We start from the raw sequence: 20,039 nt of genomic DNA on the forward strand, positions 1-20,039 counted from the left end.
GAATTCTGAGGAAAACTGGGATATACTTGATGAAGGACATAAAGTCCTATGGGAGAAAAATAAAAAACTATTTTCCAGATGTGAACGCGTTACCCTCAACATGACACAAATGTGTTTGTTTCCTGACATTCCTGCCTGACCTTCCTTTTCTCGCACTCCCCTCGGATCCAGCGTTCATCTTTCCCTTCCAGATGTCGTGGTATTTTTCTCTCCTTCTGACCTTCTGGCTGTGTCTCCCCAGGACTGACTGGGTGTTAAGAAAACTTTTAATCCAAAGGGACCTTAAAGGAGCCAAATCACTCATTTATGGTGTCATATGATTGGCAAGTTTGTGACCAGGGCCTGCAGAAGTTCAGTGATTTCCCCAAGGCTACACGCTGACCTTGTTTCTCCTGGTTCTAATTTTCTAACTTGATGTCACCTAGTTCTCAGATATTTACTCCTCCCTAATAGCTAACACTTCTGGTGTCTCAATGTTTCTAATAGGTCCATGGAAGCTAGACTTTAAACAGCCATAAAAGGCAAGCCCCATCTTCAAGGGGTGACTTTGGAATAGACAAGATGGAGAAGCATCATGGCTCCCAGCCTCACTCCACAGGGCTCAGAGCCCTCCGCACATACGCAATTCACGAGGTTAAGTTACCTTTGGGAATGAGAGTGGAGGAAGGGGCGTCATGGGGTTCTGTGTGCTCAGGGCGTGGAAGGCTGGTTGTGCCAGCGGCGGGTGGGGCAGTGCTGGAGGAGGACGGCAGCGGGCCGCAGACGTTGTCTGCCTCCTTGGTCCCCAGCCTGATCACCACCATGTTCTGACTCAGACAGTCTGTGTACGCTTTGCATCTCATCACACTGGAAGGCACGTCGGAGAAGGTCCCCCGAGCACACTGCTTACACCGCACGTCCTCCATTTCTGTCCCCTTCTTCCGCACCCCCCAACCCACAGGGCACACCGTGTGGGGGGCGCAGGTACCATTCGACTGGAACATGCCAGGTGGGCAAGTGCATTCTCGGTCAGTCAAGGCAGTACAAGGCAATTTCTCGATCATCGGCCAGGGGCACGGCTGACTACACTCATGGCATTTCTCGATGCCATTCTCGTGTCTGGTGAAGGTCCCCGTGGGGCAGCTGCTGCAGACACGCAGGCTTGTGTTGGTACAGTGCTCGGACACATAGGTTCCTGCTGGACACTTGTCACAGGTGAGCACCTGGCCAGTGATGCGGTCGACGTGGTGGTATTTGCCAATGAGACTTGGTGCCTTCTGCTCTGGTTGAGCCCCGGTGGTACTGAGGAATCCAAGCTGAAAGAAAAAAAAAAAAGGGAAAGGAGGAACAAAAGCTAAGAAGATGTTACACAGGAAGAGGAGGAGAAAGGATGGAACAATCCCTACCCGACCATCATCATTCCCATCAAAAGTCTGACCAGTACTGTGCCATTTTTTTTAATATTCATTCATTTATTTGGGGCTGCATCAGGTCTTAGTTGCAGCTCTTAGGTTTCTCTCTAGTGCTGGCACATAGGGGCTTAGTTGCTCGGTGGCATGTGGGATCTTAGTTCCCAACCAGGGATTGAACCCAAGTCTCCTGTACTGGAAGGTGGATTCTTAACCACTGAACCACCAGGGAAGTCCCCAGTACTGTGCCCTTTTAACAGCTACATCATAAGAGAGAGAGAGAAAAAAAAAATAGACTACAATTCCATAGGGGGCCTGATCTCCTGGCTGCAAAGTTTTGGTTTTGTTGCCTGACCTTTGCCTCAGCTTTCTTTTTTTCCCATCTGTAAAATGAAGCTGCAAACTGATTATAAAATCAATGGAGAATATGAATGTGAAAGCACTTTGGGACTCATATTAAAAATGCTACACAGCAGTTAAAATCTTAATGCAAGAGGAAAGTAACTTGCTGAATAGTGTCTTCTTGCTACAACCCAACTGATGGGTAGCCATTTGTTGATACCTGGACAAATCAGCTGAGATGGCAGGATAACAAATATTCAAGCTGCTACTACAGGTGATCCACTTGGTGTTAACCAACAGACAAAGTGTGGTTTTTTTTTTTTTTCCAAAGGTTTTGTCTTTACAAAGCTAAATGGCCTTTCCTTTTTATTTTGTAAATCAGAGGCAGACCCTTGGTGTTCTGAATGAGCTTTAAACAACAGAGTTAATACTTTCAGATGCACCTCCTATTTGTTGAGGCCATGATCGACGCAGCATGGACCTGCAGCCACCCAAGACCCTAAGAATAAAGCATGGGAAGGAGGGCAGTTAAAGTTCAAAAACAACATTTAAGAAAGTTCCCTATAAAATGTAAAAACAAGCTGAGATGATGCCTAAAAGCTGATGCTAGGGAAAACATCTAAATCAAGAGACACAGGCAATGAAAAAAGCTGAGGAGAACAGGAGCCAGAAAACCTGAGGCTGGTTCTCCATGATCGAGAGTCTTCCATCTCTCCTTGATACCGAGGCAGGGGAATTAAATCAGAGCTTCAAAGCAAGCCTGGGGCCTCAAATGCAACATCAACATTACCTTGAGAAGCTTTTTGAAAATCCACATCCCCAGCCCATCATCTGAGATCAGGTGGATCTGCAATCTGTTTTGGTCTGATTTGGTTTTTAAGCTTTCCCAATGACTGTGATCCCCAACTAAGTTTTGGACTTCCTGAAACAAGACGGGCGCCCCTGGGCTCTAATCACCTGGGATTCCCAGAACCACTTTGGAGACAACCCAGTTCAACTGTCAGATCCTTCCCTCCAATTCTCACCCAACCTGGCACTTTCTATTGTTTCTTTTTTTTTTTTTCTTGGCTGTGCTGTGTGGCCTGTGGGATCTTAGTTCCCCAACCAGGAGAACCCTAACCTTGAACTGGGAGCGTGAAGCTTAATCAATGGACCACCAGGGAAGTTCCCTTATTGCTTTAATACTGTTCTTTTTAAAATCATTATTTATAATAAAAATAAACATTCTTTTTTAACTTTTTATTTTATATTGGCGCATAGTTGATTAACAATGTTGAGTTAGTTCCAGGTGTACAGCAAAGTGATTCAGTTATACTCATATATGTTATCTATTCTTTTCCAAATTATTTTCCCATTTAGGTTGTTACATAACATTGAGCAGCGTTCCCTGTACAGTAGGTCCTTAATGGTTATCGATTTTAAATACGGCAGTGTATACAAGTCAAACCCACATTCCCTAACTAGTCCTTGTAACCATTCTAATTATGAAATAGAGTGAAAGTCTCTGCTCAAAGCCTCCTACCCCCAGAGAAACAGTCTCTTTATTATGGTATGCATCTTTCCAGACCATTTTCTGAGCATTTACACATAAAACACACATACATGCTTTCACTTGGCCAAGTTGGCTACCTCAGGTTTGGGTCTGGATTCCATATATGAAGGGGAAAGGCTGTATATACCCACTATTCTATGACTTGCTTTTGGTCACCTTCTATTACTGCATCACTGAAATCTTTCCACATCAGAGCACACAGACTACTTCCTTCTTTATAGCAGTCAAGTACTCTAACAGCATGGATATGCCTTTGAACTTGCACACGTAAAGAAGTTAGAGACTCTTCTTACTGAGGACATGTAGATTGCTTCCTTGCCCACATGTCAGTGCACCCATGCATCTTTCTATAATCCATATGCACCTCCTTCCCTTCCCACTCCACACGAGTTTCTCTTTTCTTTCCTTGCCATCCCAAATAATAGGTACAATCATGCTATTCTCAGTGTTTTAAGAACTCCTTTCTGCAAGAACCAAATAACCCATAACTTGGAACCTCTCGGTCCTTCTCTTCTTTACTACCACGAATTTACTAGATAGGTATTTTCAGACTGTGGGAGGACCAGACCTGAAAGAGAAAGACTACCTGGGCCAAGATTTAGAGAATAGAAGACTTGTGTTCTTGTCCAGGCTCTGCCTTATGATCAATACCACCTGGGTTTACATACTTGTAAAATTAGCAGGTTGGATCAGGTTGTATTCAATTCAAGGTGCATTCAACTTCAAGGTGTCTGTGATTGTCAGAGTTCCACCTTCTCCACGAAGCCTTTACAACCATTCCTAGACGCTCATTCCAAGCCAATGAGCAAACTCATCACATTTCCTGTTTCTTTTGCTCATCATGTTGGTGCCTAATTACATATTGCCTTGTAATGTTAGTTGATGACTTCCAAAGTGTATATACTTATCTTCCCATAATGATTATAAGCAGCTCGAGGCCAGGGACAACCATGTAGATTGCATTTCCTCTCTTGCTCAACCACCTCAATGGTGACGACCATGGAAATGATAAACAGAGCATCCTCTGAACCAAGGGTCAGCAAACTACATCCCACATGCCACCTGTTCCTGTAAATAAGTTTTATGGGAACCTAGGCATTTATTTGGGCTTCTCTGGTGGTATAGTGGTAAAGAATCCACCTGCCTTGCAGGAGATCCCTGCATGGGGTTCAGTCCCTGGGTCAGGAAGATCCTCTGGAGAAGGAAATGGCAACCCACTCCAGTATTCTTGTCTGGGAAATCTCATGGACAGAGGAGCCTGGTGGGCTACAGTCCATGGGATCGCAAAACAGTTGGACACGACTTAGGAATTAAACAACAACAACAGGCATTCATTTAGGCACTGTCCATGGCAGTTTCCATGCTATAACGGCAGAGATGGATAACTGCAAGAGACCATATGGCTGCAAACTTATCTGCCTCTTCAAAGGAAAAAAACAAAAAGCCTGCCAACCCCTATGCTGAGCAATCAAAAGAAACGTCGAAAATGCAGGGACCAGGAGCTCCCTCACTGGAACACTCATACCTCCTTGGAGAGTCTAGCAGGTGATGGAGTTCATGGCTTCCTTTCTTGAGCACTCATTCCAACTCACAGGCCAAATCTGATCCTCCCAACCCTTGTTTAAAACTCTCAGTGGCTCCTCACATGACTTAGGGTGGATGCAAAACCTTTACCAGAGTTAGGACTTCCTCCAAAATCCCAACCCTGCTCTCCCCTCCCCCACTTAAAACAGGTCTCCCATTCACCCCGTACCCCCTTTCCTTAGGTTAATAAATGTTTTGTTTTTAAAATTTATTTTACGGAAGTATAGTTGATTTATCAATACAACAGTGTGTTAATTTCTGCTGTCTGGCAAAGTGACTCAGTTATACATACATACACATTCTTTTCCATATTCTTTTCCAGTATGGTTTATTGCAGGATATTGAATATAGTTCCCTATGCTATATAGTAAGGCTTTGTTGTTTATCTATCCTCTATTCCTTTTTTTCCTATATGACAACCATCATTCTGTAGTTACACATCTATCTGTTTAGTGTGTCTTCCCCTCTGGACCACAAGCTCCATGAGGATAATAGAATGTATGTTATATGCTGATGCTCTCCAAGCCCTCGAGGACAGTACTCAATGCATGGTATACCTGACCAGGGTGTGTTGGCTAAATGAATGAGTGGATTTGTAGACCATAATTAATTAGAAGCAGCAAAATAAAGGGTGGGAGTGGAGGAGGTTGCTGGGGATAAATCAAGTGACAGAAAGCCAAGATGCCTCCACCCCCCCGTGTCTCAAACAGGCTGGCACTCTTCGGTGTAAGAGTAAATAATACAGTTTCACCTCTAAAGCCCCTGAGGATATCATTCCGTTTTCACAGAACCGTAACTGGCTTATAAGAATTATGCTCTGTGTGGTGCTTAAGATGACAAGAAAATGTAATGAAGAATTTAAAATAGCTCTCATTTCATAAAAAGATTAGAGTAACTTGGTGATTAGAATGATAAGCAGTATAACAAGATCATTCTCCAGAAGTCACCTATGTCCCATCCTGATTTCAACTTCAGCTATTTGAAAGTTTTCATTTACTTAGAGGACACTTATTTCAACAACAACAATGATAGATGGACAAAAATCAGTGTACCATTCCAAACTGCACGGGGTACAGAAGCACGACAAATACTTATGAACGGATTAAAGGGAAAACCCAGGACACAAAGCACATTTCAAGGAGGGAAGGTCTCCACACTCACCTTGACAACTTGCATCACACCTATCCTGTTATATCACTCTTACTCTAGGACACAGAGATGGACCCAAGAAACAACAGGTGTGCTAATATATGTCAGAATGTTGACGCTTATTTTTGCTTGTTTTCCTTTTTCTTTTTTCTTTTAAGATTTTTTTTTTTTTTTTTTTTTTTGGTGATGTGGGCCTTTTTTAAAGTCTTCACTGAATTTGTGACAATACTACTTCTGTTCTCTGTTTTGGTTTTTTGGCTGCCAGGTATGTGAGACCTTAGCTCCTTGACCAGGGATTGAACCCACACCCTCTGCACTGGAAGTCTTAACCACTAGACTGCCGGGAAGGTCCTGATGCTTATTTATCTTTAACAATTCTTATCCCATGACCTCATCTTTCTAATAAATGAGGGAAAGAGCCTGTGCAGTTTATAAGTAGATGTGTTTGTCATTCTTGTTCCCTATCAAATCTCAATCACTTTTCATAGAAAATGAGCAAACTCAAGGCAGGGATAAACTTTTGTCTGTTCATAATGGACCAGCACAAAGATCGCTTGTGAGCTTACTATAGAAAAATTGTTAATACTGCCTAAAATTAATATGTCAAAAGGAATCTCAGCTTCCTTGGATACGATAACTAAGGAAACAAGTTATTCCTGAGATGGTAACTATAAAAACACGGTGAGGATAAAACATACTAATAGGGACTTCCCTGGTGGTCCAGTGGTTAAGACATCACCTCCCAATGCAGGGGTTACAGGTTCGATCTCTGGTCAGGGGGCCAAGATCCCACATGCCTCTCAGTCAAAAAACCCAAATGTAAAACAGAAGCGATATTGTAAAAAATTCAATAAAGACTTTAAAAATGGTCCACATCAAAAACATCTTTAGAAAAATAAAACATACAACAGATGCTCATATGGCAAAAAGCCAGGCAGAGTAGAGATACTCCCAGAAGTTCTGACCGTTTTATTTTCCACATCACATTAAATTTGTAATCATAAGTCATTGACTGCCCGGAATTCTAGAGATTTGAAGGGAGAAAAAGAATGTACCAAGAGAAAGGTGCCAAGCAAAAAGCTTCTGCAAAGCACAGAGAGACCCGTTACCAGTTACATTATATAAATCTGGCCGACTCTGGCACTGTCTACTATCCTCTCAGATTTAAAAAAGCCTTCTGTTGCTAAGGCAAAAGCAGGGACTGCCGTTCAAGCTGGCGAATCCAAAGAATGCTGAGGCTAGAATGTGCTGACGACAAGACCGGAAGGAGGCAAGCTCAGAGGAGATGGAGGGCAAAGGGAAAAAAAAACAAGACAGAACCAACCCAGATGCTGTCTTCCCTGGAACCTACAATGCAGGAGAGTGTGTGTACTTAGCCTTCAGGGGCCTGGACCATAGAAACACATCGCACACCACCCGTCACAATGTTATTGTGTCACGCTAGTCACTCGGTCGTGTTTGACTCTTTGTGACCCCATGGACTGTGGCCCCCCAGGCCCCTCTGTCCATGAAATTCTCCCAACAAGAATGCTGGAGTGGGTTGCCATTCCCTTCTCCAGGGCATCTTCCCGACCCAGGGATCAAACTCGGGTCTCCGGCATTGCAGGCAGATTCTTTGCCACCTGAGTCACCAGGGAAGCCCACTAGTCACCCATCACAACAGCTAGTTCTATAGGCTAAGACCCCACCTACTTGGAGAACCCAAGACAGTGGTGAAGGTGAAGAATTTACAGAGTCCTCATTAAACCTGGCAAAACTGCCACCACCAGCCAGGGCAGCGACTGTAGCCTGTATAAACAAAACCTAATTTAGCCTGAAGCATCTGAGCAAGCCCAGCTCTACCAGATCCTGATGGGGGTGTGGGGGAGGGGGGGAGCAGTTTAACCTGTGTCTCCATTTCTTCATTAGTATAATGGAGATAATGATAATAATATAATTAAATAATAAACTAAAAATAATTTTTATAATACAATAAAAATAATACATACGATCACAACCCTAGGATTGTTTTCACAATTGTTACTACAGATAAGAATAGGTGAAGCAGTCGTGACACAAGGTAGTTCTTCATGAATGCTATTTTAATCATCACTCCTATTTATCACGGTACTCTAGTTTAGCTTCAGTCCCTTGGGCTTAGACAGCTTTTCAAACCACTCCAATTAAAACACAAATACCCAATAGAGAAGAAACTAGTGGTTACTAGTGTAAAGAGGAAAAGGGGAGAAATGATATGGGGAAGGGGGAACAAAGGGTTATTATGGAATTATAAGAAATCAACCCACTGGGTTGGGTGGCCCAGTGGTTAAGAATCTGCCTTTCAACACAGGGGACTTGAGTTCAATCCCTGGTCAGGGAACTATAAGATCCCACATGCCTTGGAACAACTAGGCCTGCATGCCACAACAAGAGAAATCCAGGCAATGCAACTAGAGAAAGTTCAAGTGCCGCAAGGAAGAGCAGAGCAGTCAAAAATAAAAAATAATTTCAAAACAGAAATCATATGTATGAAACTTCTGAAATTTGTAAAGCACTATAGAATTTAAAGAATCTTTAATTCAATAAAAATAACAATAATCCCTGTGTTTTTACAACACTAGTTAAACAAAGGTGTAGCCTCCTTTTATTTAAAAAACAACAACAACAACAATATGCCAATAACCAATTCCTGATAAGTGTGTCAAAGACTCCAGATTTTTAAAAAACTGTAATCCTAAAACATACCCTACTAGGCTTGGAGCCCGCCACAAAACCAAAAATACAGACTGCATGGCAAGGAGGTAAAAGAGAAACAAGAACCAACTGGCATTTCCAGACAGATTTAGAATATACAGTACCGAGCAGATGAGCAAACACAGGAGGAGAAAGCGTTCGTTATTTATTGGTACACTGCAGATGGATGGAGGGAAAGTTAAGGAAACATTTTCCAGAGGGAATTTTCCTGATCTTGTCCCACAAGATGTTGATGATTCTAGGGTCTAAAACACGGGTGAATAAATCCCAGCCAGCTCCCTGCTTTTTCATCACCCACAAGCTTAAGGTTAGTTTTCCCATTTTCAATAGTTGGGTTAAAAAAAAAAATCAAAACAATCATAAAATTTTATGATACATGAACATGATTTGAAATTCAAATTTCGGTGTCCACAAATCAAGTTGACTTGGAATCCAGCCACAACCCACTCTTCTGGGCATTGCCTAGATCTGCTTTCAAACCAGAGGCAGATCTGAGTGGTGTCCACAGAGATCGTAGGGTCCACGTGGTCAGAAATCCTATCTAGCTCTTTACAGATAAAGCTCGGCAACCCCTGGCCTAGAAGTTTAGGACGTGCTCCTCACTGGAGTCGTCTCTTGGAGAGGCACAGTTCATGGCAGCCTCATGAATGCTGCAAGAGGCCCGCCCAGCCCAGGAGGGCTGCAGAAAACGGTGACTCAGTTGAGCCCAAAACTTCCCAAACTTATGTGATCATGAAATCCTTTACTCACATCAGGAGCATGAACATCCTGCAGAACACACCGATGTAGTTCTCACCACTAACATGTTAAAGTCCAGAAATGCAACAAATCCAACATTAATAAGATCAAACATAAATTCAAAGTGGAACTTCCCTGGTGGTCGAGTGGTTAAGGTTCTGGGCTCCCACTGCAGTGGGCACAGGTTTGATCCTTGGTCGGGGAACTAAAATCCCAAAAGCCTCGAAGTGTCACTAACCAAAAAAAAAAAAAAAAAGAAACTAACCAAAATGTTTGCATTATAAAATATAAAAACATTAAAAGTAGCCTGGGAAAAAACTATGCCATATACAGCTAATAAAAGCTTACAACTGAAAATGTAAAAAATTAACACAAAGCAAGTTAACAAAAATTGCTCTCAACAGTGGAGACAGAATAATTATACGGATACCTTGCTTAGCCACTAAGTCGTGTCCGACTCTTTTATGACCCAATGGACTGTAGCCCGCCAGGCTCCTCTGTCCATGGGATTTCCCAGGCAAGAACACTGGAGTGGGTTGCCATTTCCATCTCCAGAGGATCTTCCCAACCCAGGAATCGAACCCACGTCTCCTGCATTGCAGGTAGATTCTTTACTACTGAGTTTCCCATGGATAAATTGATAATATCCCTTGCAACTATTGAAATGTAAATTTGCACAACCAAGGACCTTTACATATCTCTATTAAAGCAGCATAAGTAAATTAAAATGATATACGTCAATGTTGGCCGGCTTGTGGGGTAGTAGGCACATTTATAGGTTGCTGATGACAATCTAAATCAATCAGTCTTTCTAAAGACAATCTGGCAACGTGCAGCAAGAGCCGGAAAACAGTTCATTCATTTCCTGTGACCCAGCAATTCCACTTTGGCGAATACACATCAAAAGTACCTCACTTTTGGGAACAACCCAAAAGAAAAAAGAGCAACTGGTTTGTATAGAGACAACTCTGTCTGTGCTGCTTGCCTGCAGCAGGAAAACAATGAGAACAACAACCAAGGGTCCAACGACAGTAGGATGACTCAACACACTGCCAACCAGAGGAGACGTCGGCATAGAAACTGACAGGCAGGAAGGTTGCACTGAGATGAATTACAGCACCTCAAATTCACATCCAAACTTTGGGTGACCCAACCTTATCTGCTCCTTTGTCTCCCACCACTTCAAAGCAGTCAGACCATCAGAGACTAAACTCAAGAACCAGGAAATCATGGGACTTCCCTGGTGGTCCAGCAGTTAAGACTCCATGTTTCCACTGCAGGGGGCATGGGTTTGATCCCAGATGAGACCAAAAAAAAAAAAAAAAGTAAAAAAGTAAATGTTCTTTGTTAGTAAGTCAAAGACCCTTGATATGTAGCTCAAAGTACTGAGACTCAGATCAAGCTCCCACTACACTCTAACTTCTCCAGAATGAATGAACTGTTAGTTTAGAGCAAAATCCTTCTGGAATTCATTCAACAATCCTTTATTGCTTAAATATTGTGTGTCAGGGCATTGGGCTAGAAACACCAAGATGAATAGTGCGTTGTCTGTCATCTGTAAGAAGCTGAAAAGGAATAACAACAATGGCCTTGAGCATGCTGTATGCAGAAGCAGACCCAATCCTCATCAAATCCGGTATTTCTGGACCAGGTACAGAAGGTTTCAACCAAAGAAGAGAGAGGAGCCATGGACTTGCAGAAGCAAAGAGCAAGGAGTGACGAACGACTAGTGAGATTATTCTGGGAACCTGTCACCATTTGCCTTGAGTTTTTTCCTCCTCTGCCTCTTGCCTCTTTTAATCCTGGATATGCTGACCGGGCCATACCTAAGGTGATATCTGATAATCATCATAAAATAATAATCCTTCTCCAAAGGGTTCTTTGGGAAATCAGAAGGCCAACCTCCTTCCAGGAGCAATGATAAAATTTCTCCTCACCTTCTGCCTTTCTTTAGTGTACTCAGCATCTACAATCTATGAAAAGACATGTTGAAAAGTTCCCTTAGGAGAGAGCTCCACGTGTGATAAACCACATACAAACATCTCACGTGAGCCGAGACTGCAAATCACAGAGCTCAACCAGTTTCTGAGACCTGAAATGAAAAGTTAACAAAGAAAATGCCAATAACAGATGACGCAAACCTGTGGACTGATCCTGTACGAATAATCAGGCCGGCAGCAAAGGAAACCCTGAGAGGTCCTCGAGTTCTCAGGATGAGTTGAAACTAGCTTGCTAAGCAGAATTCGTGTCATACTGTTACTCACTAGGCAAATATTTTTCAAAATGACCCCAGGAGCAGGAAAGCACAGCATCTCTTCCCTATTTATAACATTTCAATTTGCAAGAGAATCTTTCCATCTTAACTGTGGAACCATTGCCGGTCAGAGCCACACCATAGGAAAATGCTTGCCAGTGGCTCCAAGCCCTTCCCTTTCAATCGCCACACACAGGTTGCTCTTACGCTATAATCAGCCTTTTTGGCTAAACTTCCAAATGCCACCATGGGGCAGAACCGCTCACCCAGTGGAAAGAGAATGTTCAACTCTCAGGTAAAAGTACTCCTTTAACGGGAAACAAAATTCCAGTAAATTAAGGTTGCTTGTGCCCGACCCACACCTTGGCAGAAAGAGCAGTGTATATGAAGACTGACTTAGATCTGAGTCCTTGCTCTGCTGCTGCTGCTGAGTCAATTCAGTCGTGTCCGACTCTGTGCGACCCCATAGACGGCAGCCCACCAGGCTCCGCCATACCTGGGATTCTCCAGGCAAGAACACTGGAGTGGGTTGCCATTTCCTTCTCCAATGCATCAAAGTGAAAAGTGAAAGTGAAGTCGCTCAGTCGTGTCTGACCCTCAGCGACCCCATGGACTGCAGCATACCAGGCTCCTCCGTCCATGGGATTTCACAGGCAAGAGTACAGGAGTGGGGTGCCATTGCCTTCTCCGAGCCCTCGCTCTGGCAGTTGCCAGTTTCTTGACCATGGCTTCTCCCAAGCCTCATTGCCTGTAAAATGGGGCTAATGCTAGTACCTCATGGACTTGAAGGGTCTATTGAGATCATCTGTAGAAGCTATTCAACTCAACGCCAATAGTACGTGCTCAATAAAAAGAAGCTTGATAATAATCAAAATCAATGATTCATCTTAAAAGCCGTTAATATTCCTCCCCTCTATCGAGACCAGAGCCCCCTTAGAGCCACTGCTGCTCATTTGATTCCAGAACCCGTCTCACTCCTCTCCTCCCTGCTAAATCCATTTAACTCAGGCTCCTCTTCCCAAAACAGATTTGCAAATGGCTCCAAGCGCCACACCCTGAGGACACATTGAGCACAACTTTCCCACCACAGAAGCATCTGTCATCTTCAAGGCCAGGGTGCTGACGTGTGGGATTTTTTTGCAGAATCCAGGCGAAAGGACTCTTCCTGGTGGCCTTCAGCATCTCTCAAGGAGAGTGAGATCACAGGGCTTCCCTGGTGGTCCAGTGGTTATTCCTCCACGCTTCTAATGCAGGGGGCACAGGTTCGATCCCTGGTTAGGGAACTAAGATGCCACATATCTACCCTTCGGTGTGGCCATGAAGAAGAGATAGAAGAGTGAGATCACCACTGCTCTGAAGCAACAGCCTAAACATCCATGAGCCCCGTGTTTCTACAGCCCCCGTGAGTGTTCAGCAGATACTTGCTGACATCAGCCAGTTCCCTTCCTACTTACAAGCTCTGCCCAGCTCCTCCCCTCTCTTGGGCTCAGGCTGGACATGGAAGGTGGTATGGAAGCCAGGTGGCAGCACACAAGCCAATTCAGGATGCCTGTTTACTTTCTGGTATTTGACAAATACAAACACTGGGGCATGGCCAGGATTTATTCACCATCTCGCCGCTTTCCTAAAGAATCGCAGCTCAGCAGCTGCTACTCCAACTACAACGCCCAGTGTCCTACTAATGCTAAAGGGGGATTCAACTTGGGGGCCAGGATAACTCCTCTTGCAGCTTCAGTTTTCATTCTGTCCAACAGACATCATCTGCGCCTAATGCTCCAGACCGAATCCATTCCAAATGGTCATCAGGCACAAGCCCAAAGGCAATGAGAGACTTCTGTCACTGCAGAGAAGCACCTGAATTTTCCAGGAAGTTGCCGAGTGACCTGGTATCACCAAGTCTTTGCCAGGCCTGCTTGGGCGAAGAAGGCCAGCAGAGTCAGTGCTTCCTGGAAAAAGAGGCACTGCAGTCGACAAAAAGCCACTCAATTCACTCTGGCCCTGGAATAATCTGATGATGCCTCTCACCATTTCCCATTACACACACACACACACACACACAATTAATAAAGTTCCCTGAAGCCAATTATAGTTTACATGCTTTACAAAGAGCCGGATAAGGACAAAACCGATTTGCAACGTGTCCCCAGGGTCTCTAAAGAGACTGCACCTCTCACCCTCACAGTCAAGCCTAAGGCTGAAAAATGTCTCCTCATTCTGATCTACAAATAGATGGGACACAGAGCACCTGCTGAAACCAACTTGAACCCACACCCACTCACTCCATCCACTTGGAGAAAGGGGCCTGCTGCAAATGGTGCTGGAAAATACAGTATTAACCGTGCTGACCACCTCCAGCTGGAAAGACTGTGTCCAAATTTAGCCACACTAAAATATGCAGTTTAGCGAGTTGGCGGATCTAGTGCTGGTATTTTCTCAACTTTGGGTGGTAGGGAATTCCATGACAAGGAATTGTTTTCTTGCTGACTTGATGTGCCTGTGTGTCTTCTTTACACTGTAGGTTTGTTTGTTTTGTACTGGGCTTGTGGCAGATTCAGCCATATGCCTTTAGAAACAGCTGAGAATTCGGATAAAAAAGCTCAATCCCATCCTATACAGTTTGACAATAGGGATGGGAGATTCACATGGTATGTGAGACACCCTGCCTTCCAGGACATACCTGACTTGTGCGATCATGAGTCATTTTCTCTACCAAGTCTAATAGGTGTTATTCTGAGACTACAAAATTTTTTCTTTTGACTTTCAAACTAAAAGCCACAATTTCTTCACGTGGTTTTCTCTTTTAAGATTTTTTTTTTTTTTTGATGTGGATCATGTTTTAAGTATTTAGTGAATTTGTTACTATACTGCTTCTCTTTTTGCGTTTTGGTTTTTTGGTGGTGAGGCACTGGAGGTCTTAGCTTCCCGACCAGGGATCAAACCCTCATTCCCTGCGTTGGAAGGCGCAGCCTCAACCTCTGGACCTCCACGGAAGTCCCTCAAGTAGTCTAAAGATGCTAACATCCATCACATTTTGTGTGTTACTTTGAGCACAGTACATTCATCTGGGGGTTCTTTCTGAAAGTGTGAAACTCAACCAGCACTACTGATAGCTACGTCCGTTTATACACCATATACTTTGTACCTGTAGGGCAAGATCCAAGTTCTAATTCATTCCTGGGCTTCCACTACCAAGAACAGTGCCTCTGAGAGTAAGCGCTCAATGTAGGTTTGTTAACATGAAAAAATAATCTGCTTCCCCCATCTAGGCTGTTTTTCCCCTCCAAGTTTTCCCTTGCAGCTTTCACATTCTAGGACTGTGAAGTTCAGGTGTATATGAAGGAGAAAATCTTTTGGATGTAACATTAGCTCTAATTCGAAGTTCTCCTTGAACCTGTCACTTAGTCTAGCATCTATTCAGGACTTCAGCCCCAACCAGCTACTCCACACCAATCTAGTCAAATGCCAGGATGCTAGATGATTAACTTTAATAAGCAAAGGTCAGGAGATGGCACGAAGACATGTAGTCTCAACAACAGTAACAAACACCCATATGTGGGACTTTCTAGGTGAACACTCATCTGAAAGCTCTTACAGTAACTGTTCTTCTATCAGGAATTCATAATATACACAGATTAGTGGGTTCTAACATTTCAGACCTCATTTCCTTTATCAATTACATCTCCTTTTTCTTCTGACTGTCCCACTGCCAATATTCTATCTGTGCAGTCAAAGCAAGCTCCTTGAGGGCAAGAGACATCTCTGAGTGTGTTGTTAGCCCATTCTAGGGCATTTCTTAACACTGGCACAAACCTCAAGGTCTCATTCATCTGCTCTCCAGATTTTTGGCCTGAAACGCACAAGATTTTGCCTTTCAGTGTGTGGTTTACTTTCAAATATCATGCAGACATCTCAACACATCAGAAACAGAAGTGCAAGCAGCAAGAATACTTTCCCCCAAAGGTATTCATGCAATTCTCATCAGTGTCCTGCAACAAATCAAACCACCAGCCTCAACTCTCCCCCAGTGAGTCTTCTCTCTTGTTGCACTTCCTCATCTGGCAATTTGGAGTTGTGAAACCTGCAGAGTGGCACAGCAGGGAGGCAGTGGAGTCGTGAGAGGGAGCCTAGTGATCCTGGGTCCCAGTACCAGTGCCCTCAACACTTGGGAGCAGGGTGGCCCAGAACTGCCAGTGAAGTTTTTGCGGTCTCCATTTTCTCAACTGGAAAACTGAGCTCATCCCACTGGCTTCACAGAGATGTTGGGACTAAGATAGGTACTATCTATAAAGCACCTGATATATACGATAATCATGTTATATGCTGTATATATATTATATAAAAAGGGTTTTTAAAGCTTACAGTAAGTTCTCCTTCAGTTAGCCTGTCATCACAAGAAAGAATCAAAAATGATGACAGTAACAAATATCTTCACCCTAAAAGAGGAAATATTTGAAACAAGAGGAAAACCATGTGCCTTGAGCATGCTGCCGCGTGGACCTGAGCTGCAGTACCTGAAGTCTGCCATTTTCATAGGGCCAAGAATCCCAGTGGGATAAAGAATCCTTATAACAATGTCATGAAATCATCTTTTTTTTTTTTTTTTCTGGCCACACTGTACAGCATTTAGGGTTTTAGTTTCGTGACCAGGGATGGAACCCGTGCTCAACCGTGGAGTCTTAACCATGAGATCATCATTTCATATGCTATCAATGTCTGGGCTAAGAACTATAGCTGGTAGAGTGGGAAAAATAAAAGACATTGCTTCCCCACCCTGGTGACCCCTGTCCACTCTCTCAGTTTCCCTTCCGGACACAGGGGTCACCTCAGGGCACTCAGTGAACTGCAGTGGAACTTTTCTGTTACAATTAGCAAGAGAATAAGCACTCTCATTTTAGTTAGCATCTCAAGGTTGCATCTAAGCTCCACTATAAATTACTTTTTACAAAAGACAGGCAAACTTACTTTCTCAAGTCTTCAGTTGCAAATCCAGTGCACAATTTTTTAGGTCAACCAGACTTAATGATTTCAGAAAAGGAGCTGGGCTCTTTCTCTGGAGGTTAAAGCAACCTATGCTTTAATTACACCACAACCTTACTTTAAGCATCTCATGCAGAAACGTAAAGTCAATGAAATACTGCACTGACTTAATCCAGGAGTGGACTCCAAGGGGAGCACAGGTATAGGGCAGTAGATCTAAGACTGAGAAGGAGGCAGCTTGAGGATGGACCTACCTCCATTGATATTGGGCTCGATGTTCCCCAGGACTTAGATGAGTTTCTCTCCACACCAACTGTCCAATCCATGCCCACTGCTTTCAAGGACCCTCCCAGCCTACTGCCCACCACCCAGCACCCTTGTGTCAAGGACACAAATCTTGACTTTGCCACTGCTATAGAATGGGCAGAAAAGGGTCTTTGAAGGGAGTCTGGGACCTGCCTCATTATAAATCCGAACAGCACCAAACTTTTCTTTAGTGTCTCTCTTCCCCTTTAAAACACACCCTCGCACAGGGAACCAGAGTGTCTGTAGGATGAATTCCCAGGCCATAGCAACTGCAGTGCCCTGGGATCTAAGAGATCTTGGTTGGCCGGGCATTAAGCCCTTTTCGGGAAGGAGACAGCAAGCCTGCCTCTCCTTGACACGGCCTTGCCATGAAAATAGGCTCTTGTTTTTTTGTTTTTGTTCGGTTTTTAGCTAAGAATCTCCATCCACCCGGCAGACACAGAAAGATAAGCACGGAAGCTTATGGTGGCTCGTGGGTTTGATCTCAAGTCAATTTTCTTCTTCCACCTAATTCATCCCATCCCCCCGCCAATATTTGGAAAGGCGGGCAAGGGATGTGGGGAAGTTGGGGACAAGTTTTGGGTCGAAGGTGCTTTCAGGCTTTGGCCAGATCAGCGATGGAGAGAACTAGCTACAGGGCACGCCCTGGAGCTGAATGCAGACCGGGTGCAGAAAAAGGAAGCTGCTCCACCCTCCATGCTCACCTGCCCGGCCACAGGTAAGCGAAGGATGGGGAAAAACGGGGGTAAATTCAGCTTCCTTTATGGTGGGCTCTCCCCTTCCCCCACTTAAGTGTCAGCGCGCTGGCCGCCTGGCTGGAAGCCGGCGCTTTGGGGGCGCCTGAGAGTGGGTCTCAGGGTTCCTTTTTGGGCGTGCCGAAACCGGGACCCACCCAGTCAAGGCGGAGAGAAGGGGGAAGGGGAGCAGGCGCCCGCTCCTAAGGCGAGGCGCCGAGGCACCCGGCGTTCCGGGGGGCCGGCGCGCCCGGGTCCCGCGCTCTCCCACTGCAGCAGCATCCCGGCATGACACTGCAGCTGCAACAAAGCGGCGGCCGCCACCAGCCTCGGCTCCCCGGCCCCACACCCCGCGGAGGGGCTAGCGGCTGGGGGCCCTGCGGGTGCGCCGAGGGGGTGGGGGCCCCGGAGAGGCGGGGGAGGTGAAGAAACCCTGAAATGCGCAGGAAGCCGAGTGGCCATCTCCAGCGCCTCTCCCGGCGCAGCCACACTGCAAGGAAAACAATTCGCCTTCATTCCGGAGTCGGGCTGAGCTCTGCGGCTCCCTCAAAAATGACCCGATCCAAGCCCTCGGGTCTGTTGCCTGCCCTCGCTCGCAACCTGCCCCCTCTGCACCTAGCACCCCCGAAGCCCCGGCCCCGCGACCCGCCCCGCTCCCCGAGCGCGGCATCCTCGGCTCCAGCGCCGCCGCCGCCCGCGACTCCCGTCTACCCCACCCGGAGCGCTCACCAGGAGAAGGGAGCCCGCGATCATCGTGGCTCCGGCGATGCGGCTGCAGGAGGCCGGGGCGGTGCTGCTGCTCGTGAAGGTCCCCATGGCTGAGCCCGGGGCTCGCAGGGCGCCCGGGGCGCGTGGCCCCCCGGCAGCTTGAATCGGCGGCTGCTTCTGCCCAGCGCCGCATCCACCGCCGCCTCCCGAGCCGGGAGCCCATCTACCTCCAACACCCCATGTGCACTGCGGCAGCCGGACGGCCGGACACAGGAGGGAGGCGGCGAGCGAGGCTCCGGGGGCGCTTAACACCTGCCCAGCTGCGCGGCTGTCCGGACGGGGAGAAGCAGCCGCTGCTGCAACCCGCACCTCCCTGTGCTCTCCTCCGACAGCGGCTGCGGAGAACAAGGGAGGAGGGCTGGGCGCGAGAGAACGAAGGAACAACTTCCCATAGCGAAGCCTCCGGCCGCTGCCAACCACCGTCCTCCGCTGCCCTGACCGGCCGGCGAGGGACTGAGTCTTGTGGCCGCCGAGCGCAGGGAAACACGTGGTGGCGCCGAAGGGGCGGGGAATCGGCCCTTTGTGATGTCATCGCGAAGGAGGCCGGGCTCTTTGTGCGAGCAGAACTGAGAAGGCGGTCCAGAACAAGCAAGGAGGTGCAGGATGCCCCCTGCCGTTCGCTGAAGAACTTGCAGCTGCTTTCTGATCCAAGGAAAACGTTGCGAAGGTATGCACACCCTTGACCCAAATTTCCCTCTTTACTAAGATGATTCTCAGTAAGTTATTTTCTGTGACAGACGCCTTTCTATTGTTTCTGGCTCGATGAGTAAGATCAGAGAAAAAGCAAAAAGTATTTAGATCAACGGTGTGCCATAAAGAGACCAGTGAGTTGGTTCCCAAACTTAGCTGCACTTTAGAATCACCTGGAATGTTTAAAACAAACTGTGATGACTGCTCCCACCCTAGAAATTCTGCTTCAATCGGAATAGAATGTGGTCTGGGCGTTGGGAATTTTTTTTTTTTTCACTTCTCCAGGTGATTTGGGGGAGATTTTGGAACAAAATTTGAAATCCTCTGGGTTAATAAATGCGATTAAGGAAATCCAGACTAAAGAATTCCAAACCTGGAGTCCACGGAAGTTGGATCCATAGATGCTCTTACAGAGGCCTTGGAAGCCCCTGAAATATGTGGGCAGGTGCATTTTCCTAAATAAAAGATCCAGAGCTCTGAATCAATTTATCACAGAGATAAGAAACACTCTCCCTCCAAAAACATATTAAACATTTTTGAGTTGAGTTCCAAATGCCTTTGTGGGAGGTGGGTGGGTAGAAAGGGAGGTAACATAGTGCCTCGGAAGTAAGAGCACAGAGCATTCCTGGGCATAGTTGGCACCGCCTGCATTTCTGAATGTGAGTGAGGACCTGGCAACCCTTTCGTTGTCTCACCTGGGGGGAGGCAGAGTCTCCTGGCAGCACCACCATTTCTGGTACAGTGTCCATCGTCTAGGTTCTGACAGCATGTGTGTGCTCAATTGCTCAATCATGTCTGACTCTTTTCAGCCCTGTGCGCTACAG

At 45.8% G+C, this 20,039-nt stretch overlaps 1 protein-coding gene across 1 annotated transcript in view; it reads right to left on the reverse strand.

Annotated features, from left to right (window-relative positions):
• The window catches only part of TNFRSF21 (TNF receptor superfamily member 21), a 64,256-nt gene extending 45,311 nt beyond the window's left edge, over positions 1-18,945 (reverse strand). The window contains exons 1-2 of the mRNA XM_068994258.1: positions 18,487-18,945; positions 644-1,295 (exon numbers count right to left, since the gene is read on the reverse strand). Coding sequence (XP_068850359.1) covers positions 644-1,295; positions 18,487-18,573 — 739 coding nt within the window. The 5' untranslated portion in view covers positions 18,574-18,945. The remainder of the gene's footprint in view (positions 1-643; positions 1,296-18,486) is intronic.
• Between the last annotated feature and the right edge of the window lie 1,094 nt (positions 18,946-20,039).

This window comes from Capricornis sumatraensis, chromosome 22 (genome assembly GCF_032405125.1).
Source record: "Capricornis sumatraensis isolate serow.1 chromosome 22, serow.2, whole genome shotgun sequence".
NCBI lineage: Eukaryota > Metazoa > Chordata > Mammalia > Artiodactyla > Bovidae > Capricornis > Capricornis sumatraensis.